At 37.6% G+C, this 18,987-nt stretch overlaps 1 protein-coding gene across 4 annotated transcripts in view; it reads left to right on the top strand.

Moving 5' to 3' along the window:
- LOC105218300 (neurobeachin) overlaps window positions 1-18,987 on the top strand; it is a 297,208-nt gene that overhangs the window by 73,525 nt on the left and 204,696 nt on the right. Inside the window, exon 3 of one of the 4 annotated variants that reach the window (XM_054231150.1) lies at window positions 13,517-14,859. The exons of the other annotated variants lie outside the window; for them this stretch is intronic. Within the exon in view, the coding sequence (XP_054087125.1) occupies window positions 13,517-13,573 (57 nt within the window). The 3' untranslated portion in view covers window positions 13,574-14,859. Of the gene's footprint in view, window positions 1-13,516; window positions 14,860-18,987 lie in introns of those variants that run through there. 4 annotated transcript variants of the gene reach the window in all.

Raw genomic sequence — 18,987 nt, 5'->3', positions numbered from 1 at the left:
CTTATTAGTTATGTTATGTTTTATGTTTTTGTTCATCGCTTTCAGAACTTTTCCTGAAACTAAATTTTCGACTATATTTTAGAAATTATATATTTTGTTCTATAAATTTCCATGGTATGTTAATAGATACAAGGTTGGTGATAAGGGTAGGAAGGTATTTGATGATATGAATATGGATAGATATAGTAGACCTTGCTTTTATTGTATATGTATTACGTATTTATAACGGCATAAAAAATTCCTTAAATAATTCCAAAGGATGCTAACGAGTTTACAGTCCCTGACAGGATAACAAATTTGTATCAAATCGGTTTACTTAATCCCGACTTTCGTGGGAACAAGCTGGTCATGACTCATTTATCGTATTGTTCTTGAATATTCGTGACTATCGTGATGGATCACGGTCTTCTTATTTCTTACAATGTCTCGAGGTCTTCTATCATTGCGTAATTGGTTAGTGAGTAGTGAACCATTATTAATAGCTAGATTATCGAGCTCATGTATAAGTTCATATCTGTCATATAGATACATATATGTATATAATAGGAGTATGTATATGTGAAGATACATATGTACTTTTTCATTACATGTTGTATCAATTCCATGAGCTTATATCGCCGTAGGCTTATAACTTGTTTATATTCCGCTAAGTGATATTGGAAATTATTGTGCCACCGCTAACTAACCACCAAAACAAATATTGACAGTCGTACGTTTACATACAACTACATTTTATAGAACTTTACAGTTATCAGCGGTATTTGTTTTCTCCCTTATTTATTTGTATTAATGCTTTTCATATAATACCTTTTACTATACTCGTTACTTTTTTATGCCGTCGGCATTTCGTTCGAACTAAAACCCCTCACTGTCTTGCTCTCTTTCTCTTTACACCAACATTTAATTTCCTTTTCCTAGGCCTTTGAGACTACGCGCCTAATACTGGAAAACCGGGCGCTCAAATGTGTAATAAAGCCGTCTAATGCTCTCAAATAAGGCGCACAAACTGACCGGGAGCGCGAAGTGCGATTTAGAAAAAAAATCTATAAAAATGCCGTTGATATTTGCTCAGTACAGTTCGTCTGTGTGGTCAGCATAAAATAACTCCTACGTTGGTTGGTCTTTAGCAATTTTATTACTTTTTCATTTACGCTTCAAGTGTTTCGTGAAACTTTACGCATTATATTATTTTCTTTGTAATTTATTTTATTTTACTTTCTTATTGTTGGTGTTTTTATTACTTGTGATCGCCGTAGGCACAGCGAATTTTCAGAAGCTTAAACTTGTATGCCCGTTATTTAGTGACCGTTACGATATAATTCCGAGTTGTTATTGTTGAGGGTGGTGGGAGATTTGTGGATTTATATCGCCGTTCAAATATTATTAAAAGTTTATAACGAGGTGATGGAAAGAATTATACAATTGACAGATATTTAGTGGATTGAGATCTCGGTTAAGGGAAGTTGTTCCAGCTTAAGGGTTGATCTAATCTACTATGTAGCCCCACGAGACACAGGTTTGTTTAGGCAAACTTTTTAGATATCCTTGTTCAGTATATTTATTTCAGAACGCTTAAATTACATCATCATCCAGGAAGTTCCCATAATATGCGTTATTACTGATTTTGAGTCGACTATCCATCTGAAAATTAACCCAAATCAATCCCACTAAGGTAGAGAGTTTGCGCTAAGTTTACTTCAAGAGTTCATGTGATTTCTTTCTAACAAATTTAGGTCAATGGAACCTCATGGAACTCGTTTACTATTAGGTCTATAACGCCGTTTTCCAATAGATGTCTCTAGGGTCAAGCACTGGTCGATTAAATCGATTTTTTTTATATCGATCTGGACATTTTTGTCAACTTTGCAGAGATCTGTTTGCATCCCAAATTTATTCTCAACTGAAAATGTCACCTTTTGAGCCGAATTCTCGACATTTGCGGGAATGTTTCTAGAGTCAAGCACTGGTCGATTAAATCGATTAAATCGTTTTATACCGATCTTGGACATTGTGTCAACATTAACCCAACAAACTATTTGTAGAGATCTGTTTGCATCCCAAATTTATTCTCGACTGAAAATGTCACTTTTTGCTTTTCTTTTTTTAATTCCAAGAAAAGTGCGGCTGAGGCTCAGCGACATTTGTAACCGTTTTTATACAAAAAAAAACCCTTAAATTTACAAAAAAAAATGACAGAAGAAAAGTTGTAGACCTAATAAGTTGGTTCCATTTTTAGAGAGAGTAACTGAGGATATAACTAGATCTGTACGCTTGGCTATCTCTATACATACAATTTTATTTAATTGAAGTAAGGATCTCCTACTTCGAATATTATAACCCCGGAACATGAGTTGATTAATTTTACGCCAAAGTTAAACCCCTTAATTATTCCTTAGTACAAGTCCTTACGTAGCCTGTAATCATTGTATTCTTCCCGCTTCTCGTACTGAAATTCAGGGATTTCAGGTAGGTTTTAGGACCCTTACTAGTCCAAATTACTATTCGTTGTTTCTTATATAATCGGTAATGTTTTTATAATGATTCAATGGAGAATTCTAATCAATATTGGGATCTAATGTGTGCTCTAGTTCTGACAACAGATCATCTATAAACAAGCCTTGAAATCTCTAATAAATGTGTACTATAAATAACCTCCCACTCAGTTAAGAGAAAAGCCTTCCATTCTGGATTGATTCTCAGTTAGATTTATAGACTTATTGAGCAGTTGTGGGTGGTTTGAACCTGCATAAAATATTTTCCAAATAAGTTTGCTGATCGTGGGCTTGATGGAATTCGGGTCCATTTGGGACCGACCTGTGCAAGGCCTGGCTCTGTTCTATACAAAAGTCTTCTTGTTGTCTTTTGGACCCATGGTAGTATTTAAGTCCAACCGCTGGTTCTTTAACTATTTAGCTTTTCAACTTTCCAACCAGATCCAAGTCCTTCCAATAGTGCCATCTTTTGTTGTTATTTTCACCGAAACAATATTTTCTTATTTGTTCGACTCGCATACCACATGAAAGCGGCAACCGGAAACATCAATTTACAGTTGTTTTCAGTTATTCAATAACACAACTAACAATTGGTCGCTTCGAGCAAGTTTGCGTGCTTTTAATATTTTCATTTGTTGTTGCTATTGTAATTTCTGTGTACTACATTCCAAGTGGCTCACTTGTTTTTCTGTAGTTGTTGTTGTTTATTTATTTGTTTATGGATTTATACTCGCATTTCAATTACCTGCATTTCCATTTTCATTATTTTACTGCTCCTTTTGCACGAATAACCACAAATATACATATTTACATGTATGTATGTATGTATGTATATAACAACGAGTGCATGTAAAAACGCTTGCTGTTTTCGATTTTCAATTTACTGAATTTCTATTTCAAACCAAAATATGAATTTGCTCTTTTGCAATAGTTTCTCTGTTCACTTTTTTTGTTGTTTGTTTTGTAAGTTGTACTCGTTACATTGTTTTGCAAGGATATGTTACACCTGCTGCATCGACCACATGCATATATACATAGATATGTATATGGATTCTATTTTTACAGCAATTGTGTGCTAAATTGTGTTAGTTAGTTAGTATCCATGCATTGCTGTGAATATTTTCGGTTTCCTGTTCATTGTGGCAAGATAAAATACGCTTGTTTGCTTAATTAACTCCTATTCAAAGGTGGAGTTTTTCTACGAAGAATTTTCACATAAAAAAATAAAGAATTTAAAAACTTCATTTTTATTAAAAAAGTTTTAACAGTAAGTTTTGTTTATATTCATGTAACAAAAATAAGAGTTTTGCTTCTATATATAGTATGCAAAATTGTTTATAATTTAACTTTTGCAGCTCTGATATCTCAATTTGTATTATTTTACTCATAGAGGATTAAATTTGAATTTAATATCATTTAGTTGGTTTTCGTTTCCTATTTTGATGCAATCATGTTAAGTAAATTAAATTAAATTAGTAAGGCACTCTAGTATCCTCAGGCGCTTCGACTTCATTCCGAGGCTATTCCCTGGCGGTCTATTCTCTGCTCTCATACCTTCAAGAGAGGGTTGGGTGGGTAGAAGTCGCTGGAGGAGAGACGCGGTAAACTTCTTTACGAATGGGTCGAAGTTAGCGGGGAAAGTTGGGGGAGGAGTTTATTGTCCGGAACTTCTCATTAACTTCAGCTTTAGGCTTCCGGACCATTGAAGCGTGTTTCAAGCGGAAGTGGCGGCCATAAAGGTTGCAGCGGATTCACGGCTGCGGAGTGCATCAGCTTTCAAAAAGGTAACGATCCACTCTGATAGTAGGGTGGCAATATTAGCCTTAAGCTCAGTGACTGTGCGCTCCAGGCTGGTTAAGGATTGGCCACAGCGGAATCGCATGAAACTGCAAGGCTGATGAACTTGCTAGGACAGGTACTTCTGTTGCACTTACAGTGGAATGGGAACAAACAGGAGCGCCGCTGTCCTCTTGCAACTTTCTTCTGGATGAATGGGTCTCAGTCGAACTGAGCAGGCGTTGGACAGTCACTAGCACCTGTTCTGTCGTAAGATCATTCTGGCCCAAAGTAAATCGCAAGAGGTCAAGAGAACTCTTTGCCCTAAACTAGATCAATCATTCCCAAGTTATAGGTGTTCTAACTGGCCATTGTCCCATTGGGACTCACGCGGTCAAATTAAGAATTTTATCGGATGCTAGCTGCAAAAGCTGCCTAGAAGAAGGTGAGGTAGAATCCTCCCAACATTTCCTTTTGGAAAGTCCCGCCTTTGCGAGATCTAGACAAAAAATCCTTGGATCTCACTTTTTTGGGCACCCCCGCAAATTAACGGACCCAGAAGTTAAAAACCTCTGCAGATTTGTGGTAGGTTCCAAGCGCTTTGTCGATTCATAAATAAGTAAGGGGGTTGAATTTTTACGGCATCACAAAGGACTGCTCTCGATAGTCTAAGTGGGTTTCCCCCCTATAGGGAAACAAATTAATTGGAAATGTTTATTATTATTCGAAAGAACATTCTCTTGCATTTGTTTTTTAAAGATCATATCTTGCAAATGTGACTACGCGGCTACGTCTCAGATGGTCCATCTGTTGAGTTCAATTTTCAATGACTCGTTCCATATTTTCGACTAGTAACTGTCGAATGACGCGCATGATGTTTTGCTCCAAGGCCTGAATCGAAGCGGGATTGTCCGATTATATAGACTTTAGACTTTACATGTCCCCACCGGAAAAAGTCTAACGGTAAAAAAAAAAGATATTACACGATCTTGGTGGCCAATTGACCGGCCCAAAAGGTGAAATTATCTGCTCACCAAAATGTTCCCTCAATAAATCCATTGATTGATGCGATGTGTGGGAAGTGGCGTCGAGATCACGAGCTTCAATTGAAGTCATCAAATAGTCGGTTATCAATGAAATGAAATGGCAGCTCTTGAATCTCTTCAGGTTGCTCTACGTCCGAAATGCGGCAATTTTGCTTGCTTAGATACTCATTCAGCCAGAAATGGGCCTCATCGCTGTACAGAATTTGGCTTGAAAACGTCGGATCTTCTTGGAACTTTTCAAGAACTCATAGAGCGAAGCGATGTCGCTGGGGAAGGTCTAGTGGTTTCAGTACTTCGAACAAGCTGTATTTTGTACGCTGTCAATTTAAGATCTCGATATAAAATGTACCAAGTCGTTCCATACGTCAGTCCGAGTTGGTGCGAATGGCGCCGAATCGACCCTCCACGGTCTTCGTGTACATATTATCCAATAACGAAATATGGTCTCAAGATGGGTGATGGTGTTGCGAATAGTACGCTCAGTAGGCGGATTAGGTTGACCATAACTTGAGCGAAGCGCGCGAAACATTTTCTTTATAGAACGTGAATTTTCGCAATAAAGTTGAACAATTTGTAGAGTTTTCCCATGATGAAATGCCAAACAATACTGAACAAAAATAACATGTAAGCTTGACACAACTCACGCCTGATACGTTAAAAAATGCTAATGAAAAAAAAGTTACTTGATATGAATATATATATATCTATATATATGTAGATATCCTATAGCTGTATTTTCCTCACTAGAAAACATTGATGGACATGTTCATATATTACTATATGTTTTCAATGTGCTAAGTGCTCTAAAATGCGGTGAAAGTATAAGTTCTCTAAAATTGAATTTGAATTGTTGTTGGAGCTAAAAAATATATGCATATTTTTAACATATAATGCTTCAACAATGAAATGCAATGAAAATTTGCACGGAATTGCAGTGCTTCCTGCGGCCGGCAGCGATCTGAACAAGCATAAACAAACACTTGGCTGCCACACTTAAACATAAAAAAATAACAATTTCATATGGATGTTTGTGTATGCGTGTAACAATATAACTATCATTCGCGCGACAACAAAGCAATCCGCAGCGATGAAAAAGACATTCACATCAAGGAATAAGAGGCGGAGGAGGACGCACCCAAATGCATGGCGCATGGATAATGTTGCCAAAAGCAGGAACACTCAATTCATTTAGTTCGCTCGCTAAGCTGTAAACCAGCAAGCGAAATAAAAGAAAAAGCAAAAGAGCAGAGCGCTGTTTCCGCTTTGCCGACGACATTTCACGTGCTTGCCAACAAAGCTGCTGTGAAATATTAGTGCAAGCGCTGGAGTTTAACTGCCAAATGATGATGTATATGTGAGTGTGTACGGGTGTATGGGTGTGTGCAACAGCCATTACTTATCCTTTTCACGATTTACAATTGTAAAGAAAATGTCATTAAGGATTTTCTATTATGTAACAAAGCAAAGCAACAACAAAAACAAACACACTCACAGAGAGAAGAAAGAAGTCAGTGAAGCCAGGCGCACAGCGTCACCAGCAGCATCAGCGGCAATCTGAATAACTCCAATAACAACAACAGCAACAGACATTAAGCACTTGACATACAAAAACAACAACAGTAACAATCTTGCAAAGAAGTTGGGTGATGATTGCAAAGTACATACAACATTTGTATTTCATTTGGATGAGTGTGTGTGTATGAGTTGAACGCTGCGTTTCCTGCCGCCACAAGGACCTTGCAGTTAACACCGCGCTAAGGGGTAGCATAACAAGGGAGACTTTGAGACGCTTGTCGTATAAAATCAAAGTCGAGTGAAGAAAGCGCTAAAAAAGCAGTAACAACAACAGCAACAACATTTAAAGCAGTGCCGCTTCTTAGTATTTAAAGCGATATTAAGCGTCGTGGGAACCTCTATATATCTATATTTATAAGTATGTATATAGAACTCTCTTACAGTTGTAACTAAACCTCCGCTTATGAGTAAATATAGTCGACTTTGTTCGTAGACAGACAAGAAAAACGTCACGTCAAGTGCTGAAATGTGCTTAAAAAAGAAAGTCTCACACATACATGAAGTTATACATACTCAGATACATGCCCCCCACATTGCAAGCTGAGGCCAAGCTTTGCAGCACAACTGACATGCCCTTTTGGCATCAAGTCAGCCCAAAGACAGGATATGAATGGCGAAATGCATTTTAGACTTTAAAGGAAATGTTAAATGCAAAAAAAAAAATCAGAAAGAATAAGTAGAGAAAAAAGCGAAAAATATGAATGAAAACTTCCACAGTCAATATGAATTGCGCTTTTGTCCTTTGCCATGTCATTTGTACATTTTGACATGTGTGTTTAATAATATATATGGCATATATAGGGTGGTCCATATTATAATATCTTTTAAAAAAGGTTCATAACATCTTGATAACCCCAGTAGAACTAACTCGTCAATGGCTTTCTTAAGGGCCATAATCATTGCTCGTATAATACTGTCACCCACTAGGTCAAAATGACACCTCCGAGACCACATCCAGATTACAAATTCTAGGTCACAAAGAATCGCTTACCATTATTTTTTACTGAAAGAAATTACCCTCAGTAATTCCAAAGAAAACTAAACCTGCCTGCTATCACCTAAAAACAGCTATCAAATAGTAACTATCTCAGCACGTTTTTGCATCTTGGTGATAACGTCTGGTGTAGTCTTCCGCTCAATTAGATGTATTCGTACAAAACTCTATTGTCCAGTAGGACCCACTGAAAGCTCGAACTATGATCAAACTAACATCCTTTGGGGGTTTTATACAGATATAGAGCAAGCTCAGATGAAAGAAGTCACGTTCTGCGGATATTCTGCCTTCTCCACGATCTCAAGGGACCGGATTTACCGGTTATCGTGATTCAGTAGAGTAAAACTTTTGTCCAATACGAATCGCTTCTCCACTCTATGAATATAGAGAGATAAAGCAAGTTGAGTTCCAAGAAGTCTCACCATGATCACAATGATTATGATTCGGCGAAGAATATATTTTCCATTTCGAATCGCAACAAGGCCCATCTTTGGAGCAAAGTGTTATTTTTGAAAATTTTACAGAGAGGTGGAGTAAGTTGAGATCCAAGAAGTCTCTGATTATGAAGAGGGAGAGAGCAATTTAAGAATAATCCAGTTTCTTTTTCGTTTCAAGGTCTTATCGGTACTCAAGGTCCATATTAAACCGTTTAAAGGCCAGACGATCAAGGTTGTGAAGTGTTCTTCTGTGGCTGTTGTCTGATATATTGATTTCCTGGATTCGGTGGAAGTTCGTTTCCGGATCTCACGAGCAATTGATCTTAGTAGATACGAGGTATTGACTACAACAATACCGCCGTGTGGGTATTGTGTATATTTTTCACTGGCATGCAGAACCGTCTCTGCCAAAATAACACATAATAGAGAGCGAAACATCATATGGACTACCCTTTATAAGTGAAGCTATGTGTGCTTTGCTGAAGATGCGCTTTTCCAGATTTTGTTTGGAAATCGTTCCCCACTGCTCATAGCAGTCCCTTCAAGGCTTTATTTACTTTCTCTCGCTTTCTCCGCTTCCTTGTGTGTTCGTTTTTTTGTTGTTGTTGCGTTTTGGCAACGCAAGCAACTGTCAGCTGCGGCTTAACTCATACATACACACAAGCACATCCATATATTCCTGGTAACTGTATGCCAATCCTGCATTTCTTCGCCCGAATTCTGACTTTCGCTGCAATTTTGTGTTGAAATCGCAATATTTCACACAAACAGCTTTTTTTCTTGCCACGAATCACAAAAGAAGCGATTGATATTCTGTGTGTGTCTGTCTGTGGCACAGGGCTTGGAGGCATAAATACTTGCAAATCGAAATTCAATCAGCTGCGGCAATTTACAAAAATGTGCTATTCACTTTTGCTGGAATCACATCAAGCGCGGGGGAGGAGGGGTGCTCGCTGAGGAAAATTGATGAATTTAGCAATTCAATGAGAATTATATACGTATGAGCAAAATAGGAATTTATAAGAGATATTAGATGAGTTGTAGATAAGCAATGCAAAGCGATTTGGCATTTATAATCTGATAAACATGAAAGAAAGATATAATGCTTTGAAGTATTGTGTAAATCAATTATTTTTCGGAGATTTACATAGATGTTAGAGGTTGATATTTTGCTCGTTCTTTTCCTCCACATATTTTATGCCAGTCTTAATAAAGTAAGTTACCTGAACTTGCGGGTCGATTCCTCATCGTGTAGGTGATCCTGAGAGGCTTGATGGGTTTGAGTTCTTTCAGTTATCTCGCATCTTGAATCCATGTCGCTCAGGCGCTGGTGTGTTACAAGGTGGTAAGACCTTGGAACCGTAATACATCACTGCATTTTTAGCGGTTGAAGTTATTTTTGGTACTTAATGACCCTCAGCGGTCCACTAATTGATGAGGCCGGAGAAAATTGCAAAATTGGTTCATTCAATGTTACAATGCCAACTACGATATTTATCTGCGAGAAGGGCTAAGAGGTACAGCCTCTTTATCTCTTCCATATCTTAACCATGTCTGCTTTGCGGCTGCATTGGAGATTTGTACCATCTTCTTACATTGTAGTTGGAATTCTCTAAGTGAGTCAACAGCTTTGTGCAATTCGATATCACGATTATACCTATCTCTATACATCCGGAACTGTTTAATAATGCACTACTGACTGTACTAGTTCCTATCAGATTTACTTTTGACTCACTAAGCTCGGTAGTGGTTCAGAATGAGCGAGAAGTGCTTAGAGCTCTTGGTCTCTTTACATGCGTTTTTCAGTAATACCATATGGGCACTCTTAATACTTGAACTGATTAAGCTTAGAAGTCTGTTGAGCCTAGAGAATTTCTGGCGCCACGCCAAGGCGTTTTTGGGACCCACCAAGTCTCCAAATATATTTCCTATATTGTCTGGTTTCATCTTCTAATGAATGTTTAGCAGTGAGTTCATTTAGGAAGGATTTGGAATTGCGCTAGGTTGCCTTGAACATTAGTGATCCATAAATTTTGAAGATTTTGTCCAATGTTGCCTGGTCTCATAGAGATTATATGGACCTCGACGATACTGAAGATCAGTTTAGGATCTTATCTTAGGGCTTACGTAGTAGAATACTCTCTTTTTGGTCCGACTAAATGTAAAGTCGAGTTACTTTGAAATTGTTCAAAGTCGCGCTCTCGTCCTTGCTGTGAGTTCTAGGTTGTCTTTTTATGTGGGGAGGTTTAGAATATCTTTGAATCCAAGGCAGCTCCTGTCGCAACTAATGGACTTTCTAAAGGAATTCTTGAAGTTCGAAATATGTACCATATTGATCGAGGGCGTTAAGGGTATTTCCGCCTGAAACTGTTCCATTCATATTTTTTATAAATTATTTAATATTCAATTAGGAAAACCAATATATGGCTAAGTGAAGTATGCCACGGCTTGAACTGAAAAGTCATATCTTGTCCTCCTCCAGTTCCTTAGGCACCTAAACGAAACTCGCAGTAATTTACAAAAGAATTCTGCGAACGTGCCACATTTTTCACCCCATTTGGCCTACAAACTTTAATGAGTGCAATTTGTCAGCAATCAATATATGTAACCCCACTTGTGACACCTAACACAGTCACATACACATTACATGCAAAGGTATTTAAATAAATCATGCAAGTACAACAGCAAATATGCAGCGCACTTGATAGGCAAGTGCAAATAGACACTCTTGTCAATATATATAAGTTTAAATATGTATTTGCAAACTGAAGTACTTGTGCATGTATTTGCCTAGACCCACACACACACACACACACTCACACATTCGAATCACTGTCAATATAAATGAGGTCAATAACAGGTGAATTACTCGCTGTACTGACTGTCTCTCAGTCATTTCATGCATGCCAACTGTTGTAGTTGTCATTTAATAGGCACACACATACTCATTTAATGAGTGTGTCTGTGTTCTTTGCTCTGCTAAACATTTATAAATAGTTGTCTCTGCCGCATGAGCATAATAGAATTTCTACTAAGCTTAGCACACGCACACACACACATTCTTCTCCAGCATAATCACCCTCAGCGCCTTCATCATTATTATCAATATCGAATGCCTTGCTAGTCTCACGTGAGTGCCACCGATGTGTGCCACATTTCCCGTCGCCCACAAGGCACTTGCCACATTCATTGCCAAAGGCTGTGCTACGAGCAACTGCGCTGCCATGTTTCTTTAGAAATCTTTCTGTAGCAAATATACGTGTGTGTGTGTGCACATTTCTATGCCTGTAGCTGTATATACATGTGTATTTTTTTTCTTCCTTCATACCGCAATTGCGCCGGAAACGCTCGTACGCTTGTCGTCGGTGTTCACCGTTTGTCGTTCGACGTCCGCCCGTTTACTCATTTGCTCGTTTGTTCATTCAACCGCTCATTGTAGCGCTGACTGGCTGGCGGCTGACGGCTGGCGACTGGCTCGGTTGGCTGCCTGGTTGACAGAGGCATTGAAATGGAAATAATTACGTGTAGTTTAATTCAATTAGTCACTGCGCTCATTAGTTACTTCGTTGTGTGTTTGTATCAGCATGTGTGTGTGGGTGTGGGGGGCTGTTCGGCATATCTACACGTATGCCGCCATTCCACATTAGTCAACATTTAATTGCCGAGCTGCAATGTGAAGAGAAATGTCCTTGAGTCAATTTTTACAGCAATGTGGTTCCCCACACATACACACCCACACACAAATTAATTATCGTTTAATGATTGATACTGAATGTGGGTTCTGTAGATCGATCTTGGAATTGTGTTACAGAGCGGCATTACACTTAATTCTGCATTCTGGACGGTCTAAATAGCTCTATCAATCTTTTATTTCATACCAGAGGTCCTGCTCCAAGAGTTATGTTCCAATTAGACTTGGGGATGGATCATGATCAACTGTAAAACCACTTGAGCCGTTGAAGAAAGGTCATATATGTGGTAATCTCTAGTAAGAACCAATTTTTAAGAGTCTATGTTCATGGTTTATCATTATATTTAGATAAAATAGTCTTCACTTGGATCAGTATATCCCACTTAAAAAATTATTCTATTATGAAAAGCAAGCTAATGCCCCTCTCATTGTTTTCAAACCGACTTAGTGGAAGTGAAGTTAGGTCAATTTAACTGCAGATCAACCACAACAAAATTTCGTAGTACCAATTATAACTATTTTTAGTTGGAGCTTGATTCGCGTTGCTAGCCTAAAAATATTAAATTTAATAGATAATTAAACAGTTGATAGCTGACAGCGGAATCGCTAACTGGCCATTGTCCCCTCGGGATCCACGCTGTTAGGTTAAAAAGATTACCGAATGCTAGCTAGTAGAAGCTGTGTGGAGGAGGACAAGGTGGAATCATCTCATCACTTTTTTGGAAAATCTGGCCTTTGCGAGATCAGCACAATTACTACTCGGAACTCACTTTTTGGAACCACGCGAAATAGCGGATATAGAAGTCCAAAAACAGCTTTTAAAGTAGATTGCTGCATTGGAAACGTACAGACGTTGTCCACGAGAAGTAGTCATCCTTTAGGATGCCTGCGCTTGACGCGAATTTTAAAATTTTTTGTGGCTTCACTTTCGATACCTCTTCCAGATTCTCATATTGTGAGGCCCCCTGACATTTCCTGCAGTTATCTCGATCCGTAAGTCCCATTTTGTAGGCATGTGCCGCCACCAGACCAGTGGCCAGTGAGTATTCCCACCAAACTCCTACAGTCCCTTCTATCGAGTGACAGTAGGAGTTTGGTGTACTTCGGGTCTACCGCTTTACACATGGCTTTAGCGGTTTTACACCCCGGTATATTTGTCCAACGTGTTAGGATTTTTCTTGTCATGCCCGTGTCCAGATCATCGTGTTGGCACAACTCTCTCCACCGCCACCCTGGTATCCAAAACACTTTTGGCCGAAATGCAAACCGAGGTGTTGCCTTGTTAGAGCTAGCTCTGCGGCTTTCCCAATAGCAAACACCTCCGCTTGAAAAATACTGCAGTGGTTCGGAAGTTCTTTCCTTTTACTAGTCTGTAATTAAAGAACTAAATTAAAATGATCATATCTCTATGTCTTTTAAATATTTCTACCATATATATATATACCATATTATATATTTCTAAAATTTTTAAACCAACTAACTCTCTTCTTCTCTTCTCTTTCCAGGTAAGTGTCAACACCGCATTAGAGTTAATAATATTTGAATCACAGCAACGTGAGTAGACACCATAAGAAATCTTACAGCTTTGGTGTGCACAATGTGGAAGGGCTTTGCTTTCCCAAAAGGAAACCACAAAGAAAATGTCGTCTCAAAAGTTATCTACCGACTGCTGTTATCTCGCCATACAACAGTTAGATTTGTTGGATTTTGTTCTGCAACCTTTTTCTGGTTGTTAAAAAAAGAAAAGAAAAGGAATTTATCCCCATAAATGGGTTATCTCTTAGTCTTAGCTATAATTGTACGGTCAGCGTGTTTTGAGGCTTAGGACATTTGTTGCGACCGTTTATTCTACTTTTTTCTTGCTTTTGCTTTCTTCTTTGCTTCTTTGATACTTTCCGTGACGACTGTTGTTGTTGCTGTTGCTGGTAAATCTTAACCCATGTGTAAGCCTAAATACGGCGACAATTTGACAGCTTAGCTTTTACTTTTATTTGCTGCTTTTGGGACAATCTGCGGCGCAACAACAACAACAACAATAAAAGCAAATCCCTGCCGAAATCATTAACAAATCTTTGAAGTATACAAATACTGGTGCACGCATGTACATCTGTTTATATATATACATACGTATATCTATACAGTTATTCAACTTGTATTTGTATCCTTTTGCGCTACAAACAGCATAGATGGCAATTTTTATGCCCTCGCGTGTGACGTGGGTGTGGGTGCACTTGCTTTAATGTCCCGTACGACGGGCATTACCAACAGGATTGTGCGAGGATTTAGCATTTTTCGCTTCGCATGAAGGGTAAATGAATGTTAGTCAGCTGTTGTGGCATGCATTGTGAGACGCTTAAGCAACGGCGGTGAGGTCTTAAGCATACACATCAAGACGTGATACATTTGTTGTTGCTGTGGTTTTCTTATTTCATTCATTATATGGCGTACAAGCCCATTTTCGCATACATATCTGAATAGGCATATATGTGTGTGTTGACTTCATGTATGTATTCATATGTGGCTCGTTCGCATTTGTATCGATTTGCCGTTTACAACTGGTCATTACCATTATTCATATTTATTATTGGCATTGACATTTTTATTGCTGTTATTATTGCATTTTCTTACATTTAATTTCCGTAGAAACCATCTCGATAAACACGCCTACACTGCAATATTTCTTACTCATTTAACTTGATTTGGGTAACGGTAGTAGTAACACGATAAGCAGTTGTTTGGTAATTCAACGCGTTAATCGTAGGATCTGCTTTGGTTTGTAATAATCCGGAATCTTTCGGGAACTTAAAAGTTTCACTAGAACTCATTCGACGCTATTTCCTGCATTTTAATATAATGTTGGCTTTTAGAAACCCCGATCCATAGGTTTTGAAAATCGATGACGAACCAAAATACTCTTCTACACGGTTTAAGTAAAGATAAGAGTGATCTTAAGATCAATATCTGAACCACGAGATTTTTAGACTGCAGGAAATTAAATTTCGACTAGAAAGAAAGTCTCGGCTTGAAAGGCACTACCTAATGTTGCAGGTTAAATAATTATCGATAGATTTAAAAACAAAATCAACAGGATACGATCAAAAGACTCTTCTACTTAGCTCATATTAAGTACAAAGATTAGCAATCTTAAAATCTTGGAATAAAAGAGAGTATCAAATATTACAGAATAAATAATTATCGATATATTCAAACAAAATTACTTCACCAGTTTAGAATACGTAGGTAAAGAATATCCTCATGGCAGAGGAGACCCCGCACAGTATCAGGAAAGAAAGTGAATTCTGTCACTAAGCCTCTGATATATAAAGCCATTGGTTGATTCTGGAAAGGTCAAATTTATTATTATTCTACCAAAAGTTCCTTTCGCCATATGTTTTTGTTATCAGAAGCTTTTCACTTTTACAATTTCATACAACAGCATTTGCTTTAATCAAGTTTCTGGTTGAATTCTGGTGTCACTTGGTGTTTTTGGAAATGTAGTTCATACATTTTTCGAATAAAGTTCAAATAGAACCAGAAACTTAAATTTTCAAAATAAGTTGACTCTGGCGCCATCTAGCGGTATATATTTTTTGGCTGGATCATCATTAGTAATACTTGTATTTTACCCTTAATAGAGTTACGATGACATTTGTCGAAACTTCACAGATGTACTTCATATTCCCTTTATTCTAGCTAGAATGCATAATATTAGAAACCTATCTGCGAAACAATTGATTGACAAAAACTAGATGAATCTTTTTGAAACGAGTTCGAATAGCTTCTATTTTAACATCCGGAAATTTATAATCTCGCTGAAGTGTTTAAAGAAACATAAAGAAGGAGCTTTATAATGACTTGCATAATCTTTCTGTAAAGAATAGTATAGACAATACTATTGAACCAATTGCTAAGCTAAGCTCTAAAGGCCAATTATAGTGGTTATCAGAGAGTCAGACTTATCTAAAATATTCGAATAACGTAATTTGAAATTGTAGTTCCAGAGCAGGAATCATATACTGTCATATCCCACTCCCTCGTGATCCGGTAGACTTATAAGTAAACACTTGACATCATTATCCGAGAAGAAATCAAAAAGTTCACCAACTTCCAGCTGTCAAAACGGCATCTATTGAGGATTGTGTTCTCGAGACGTCTCGTGAAAGTAGAGAAACTCACAATGAGTCCAAGGATGACCCTTTTTCCCATGTACAACTTTGTTGAACCTTATACCGATGACTACTTTCTGCAGCCATCTCATCTACCGAAATAAGAAACACCTTCCAATCGGTTGGATATACCATACTATTATATGAACCCCGCTTAAACAAAAAATCGTAGGCGGTCAGATATTTTGAAGTCTAGATTGTCTTTAGAACTTGGGTTCATAATTGAACGGATCATAAGTTTTCAAGGTCCCATATATGGAACATGAGGACTTGAGTGCTTCTAATAAATATTCTATCATATATTTTGATGAAATTCAAATATTTTTCATCCCATAATATGTCTCAGTCCAAAAATGAGAGAAATCGGGTCATAACTTCTCCGAGCTCCCATTGCGGTAATATAAAATGTTCGATTACACCCGTCTTTAGAACTTGAGTTCATAACTGTAAATTATATCTTTTGTTTCTTTTTTTCTTTTGTTTCCCTAACAAATCTCATCTGAACATATTTAACGAATACTGCAACAATCCTCACATGAATCCTACTAGGCACACCGCTAGGAGTCTGGGACAAATATTGTAAAAACGTGCGCTTAATGATTTTGACTGACAGCAAGCACTGTGGGGGTATATCCAAGAGCAGCTGCGAAAATTATGCACCAAAAACCGACCTCATTCACTATTTCGCTTAGCATTTACGGTTATTTGCAAAAATAACCAACAAATAAATCAATTCATTGGACGGCACTCAATGATGTTGCCAGTGAACCAAGACACATGGGTCAGCTGACAGACGGTTGACAGGTCGTAGGACGTTAAGGATTCGGTTTGTCTCAAACTCGTACATACACACACACACCTACCTCTTTAAACCTATTTATATACTCGTAAGCCCGCAGTGGCGAAAACATGCCGGCGCTTGTAGGCGTGTGGCGAATGTGGGCGGGACGAGTGGCAGCTACTATTTTCTGCTACATTAACAAAAATTATCGACCAAAAGCGAAGCGGCGACGGTGCGAGGCGCATGCTTTGTTACCACGTGACAGCGCCACTTTAATACACTCCATTCATTGATCATTGTTGTTGTTGTTGCCTTTGTTTTGCACGCTTTTGTATTCCAGGGTCTATTCAAGCACTCATATAATCATTTGCTATATATATATATGTAAGTATGTATGTATGTACATATATGCGGTAGGAGCTAATAGGAATACCAAACACAAATGACCACAACTTACACGGCAGTTTGCAAGTATTACGTCTAACGGTAAAATGTATGTGTATACACACACTTATGTAAGGCACTTTGGTTTGAGTGTTCACTTTTTATTGCCAAATTATTGTTGAGGTTTGGTGGTTGGGTGGGCTTGCCAGCACACACACACACACACACACACACACGCAGAAATGTATGTATGTGTCTGTATGTGAGTATGTGTATGAGAAAATGTTGAAGTACACACAAACAACAAAAAACGTGACAAGGAAAAATAAATGATCTTGGTGTGGCCAGTGGTCACGAAAATGCGTAACATAAAATTAATCAATTGGAAACCGTTAGACCAGGTTTAAGTGTTTGAACCGGTGGGAAGAAGAGAAGTGAGGCATTGCATTTTCTTTTGAATGTTACGTAAGTAAGGAAGTAGAAACTTTTGGTTGCTGAAGATATCTAAAAATATATTTTTGTGTTTAAATTTATAGAATACCTCACAAGAAGAAGAAATATCTCTTTAAATTCTACGTGGAAAAATAAATAATTCATAGTAAAAGCTCAAGACGAAGTTGTTTAAGGGGTTTCGTGGATTCAAAAAATCGATTTTTTTGTTTTTTTGGAAGTCAAGTACTATTGTTACTCAAAACTTTAAACGCGTTTTTCTCGGCACCGTATTTTCAAAGTCGGTTGCCAAGTTTTCTCGAAAACTACTCAACCGATCTTGACGAAATTTTGAACAGGTGTTCGAGATACAATTTACTCGTGCTCGAACGAAGGATTTTTTTTCAATTACAACTATTTAAAAAAAAAAATGTCAAGCAAATTTGACCGAAATTTTTATTTTTTGGGAAAAATGTCTTCCAGAATTCCAATTTTCACTTTTTTTGCCTTTCCTTCGTTCAAGCACGAAATTATGGTCTTACCTAAAATACTTATTTTTGTTTTTTCATTTTGGATGATCCTGTCAGGAGTTATGCTGACAAGCGGAAGCACCTTTTTACCGAGGGGTGACCGGAAATGATGTCGCAATGGAGGGGTTTCACTTTTTTTTTGAAAATTTCAGAAATTATTCTTTAAATATGTATGTATCTATAAGAAAAAAGTTCGAATAAAATAAATAATGTTTTTCATGGAATAAAAATATTGAAATTAGGCCATTTTTACGCGACAAAACCCATGTAACCCCTTAAGTATTTCTTACTTTACTACATTTAACTTTCTACAGCTGTTTCTGTATTGAATATGATCCTAGGAATTCTTATAGAAAGCGTCTGAAGTCTGTCTCTTATTTGTGACTTGATTCTTCATGCCAACCATAAATAAATCTCGAAAATACAAGTTGCTTTAGAACACCAGCCACATGGTATTGGCTCTCAATTAACAAGAAGTAGTATAATCAACAGTCGTAATGTTACGAGAGAGACTTGGAACAAAAGTTTTCCAAAAATTAAGAAATAACTTTCACTTATTCGAAAACAATTAAAATAGGCTTACAGTTTTTTTTTTGGTATCAGTGCTTCACAACGCCATCTAAGTAAGAAGCCTTAGATTAAATTTAGTTATTAATAATTATTAAATAAATAACTGTATGCTGTCA

This window comes from Zeugodacus cucurbitae, chromosome 5 (genome assembly GCF_028554725.1).
Source record: "Zeugodacus cucurbitae isolate PBARC_wt_2022May chromosome 5, idZeuCucr1.2, whole genome shotgun sequence".
Taxonomy (NCBI): Eukaryota; Metazoa; Arthropoda; class Insecta; order Diptera; family Tephritidae; genus Zeugodacus; species Zeugodacus cucurbitae.
This window is presented reverse-complemented; position numbering and strand designations above follow the sequence as displayed.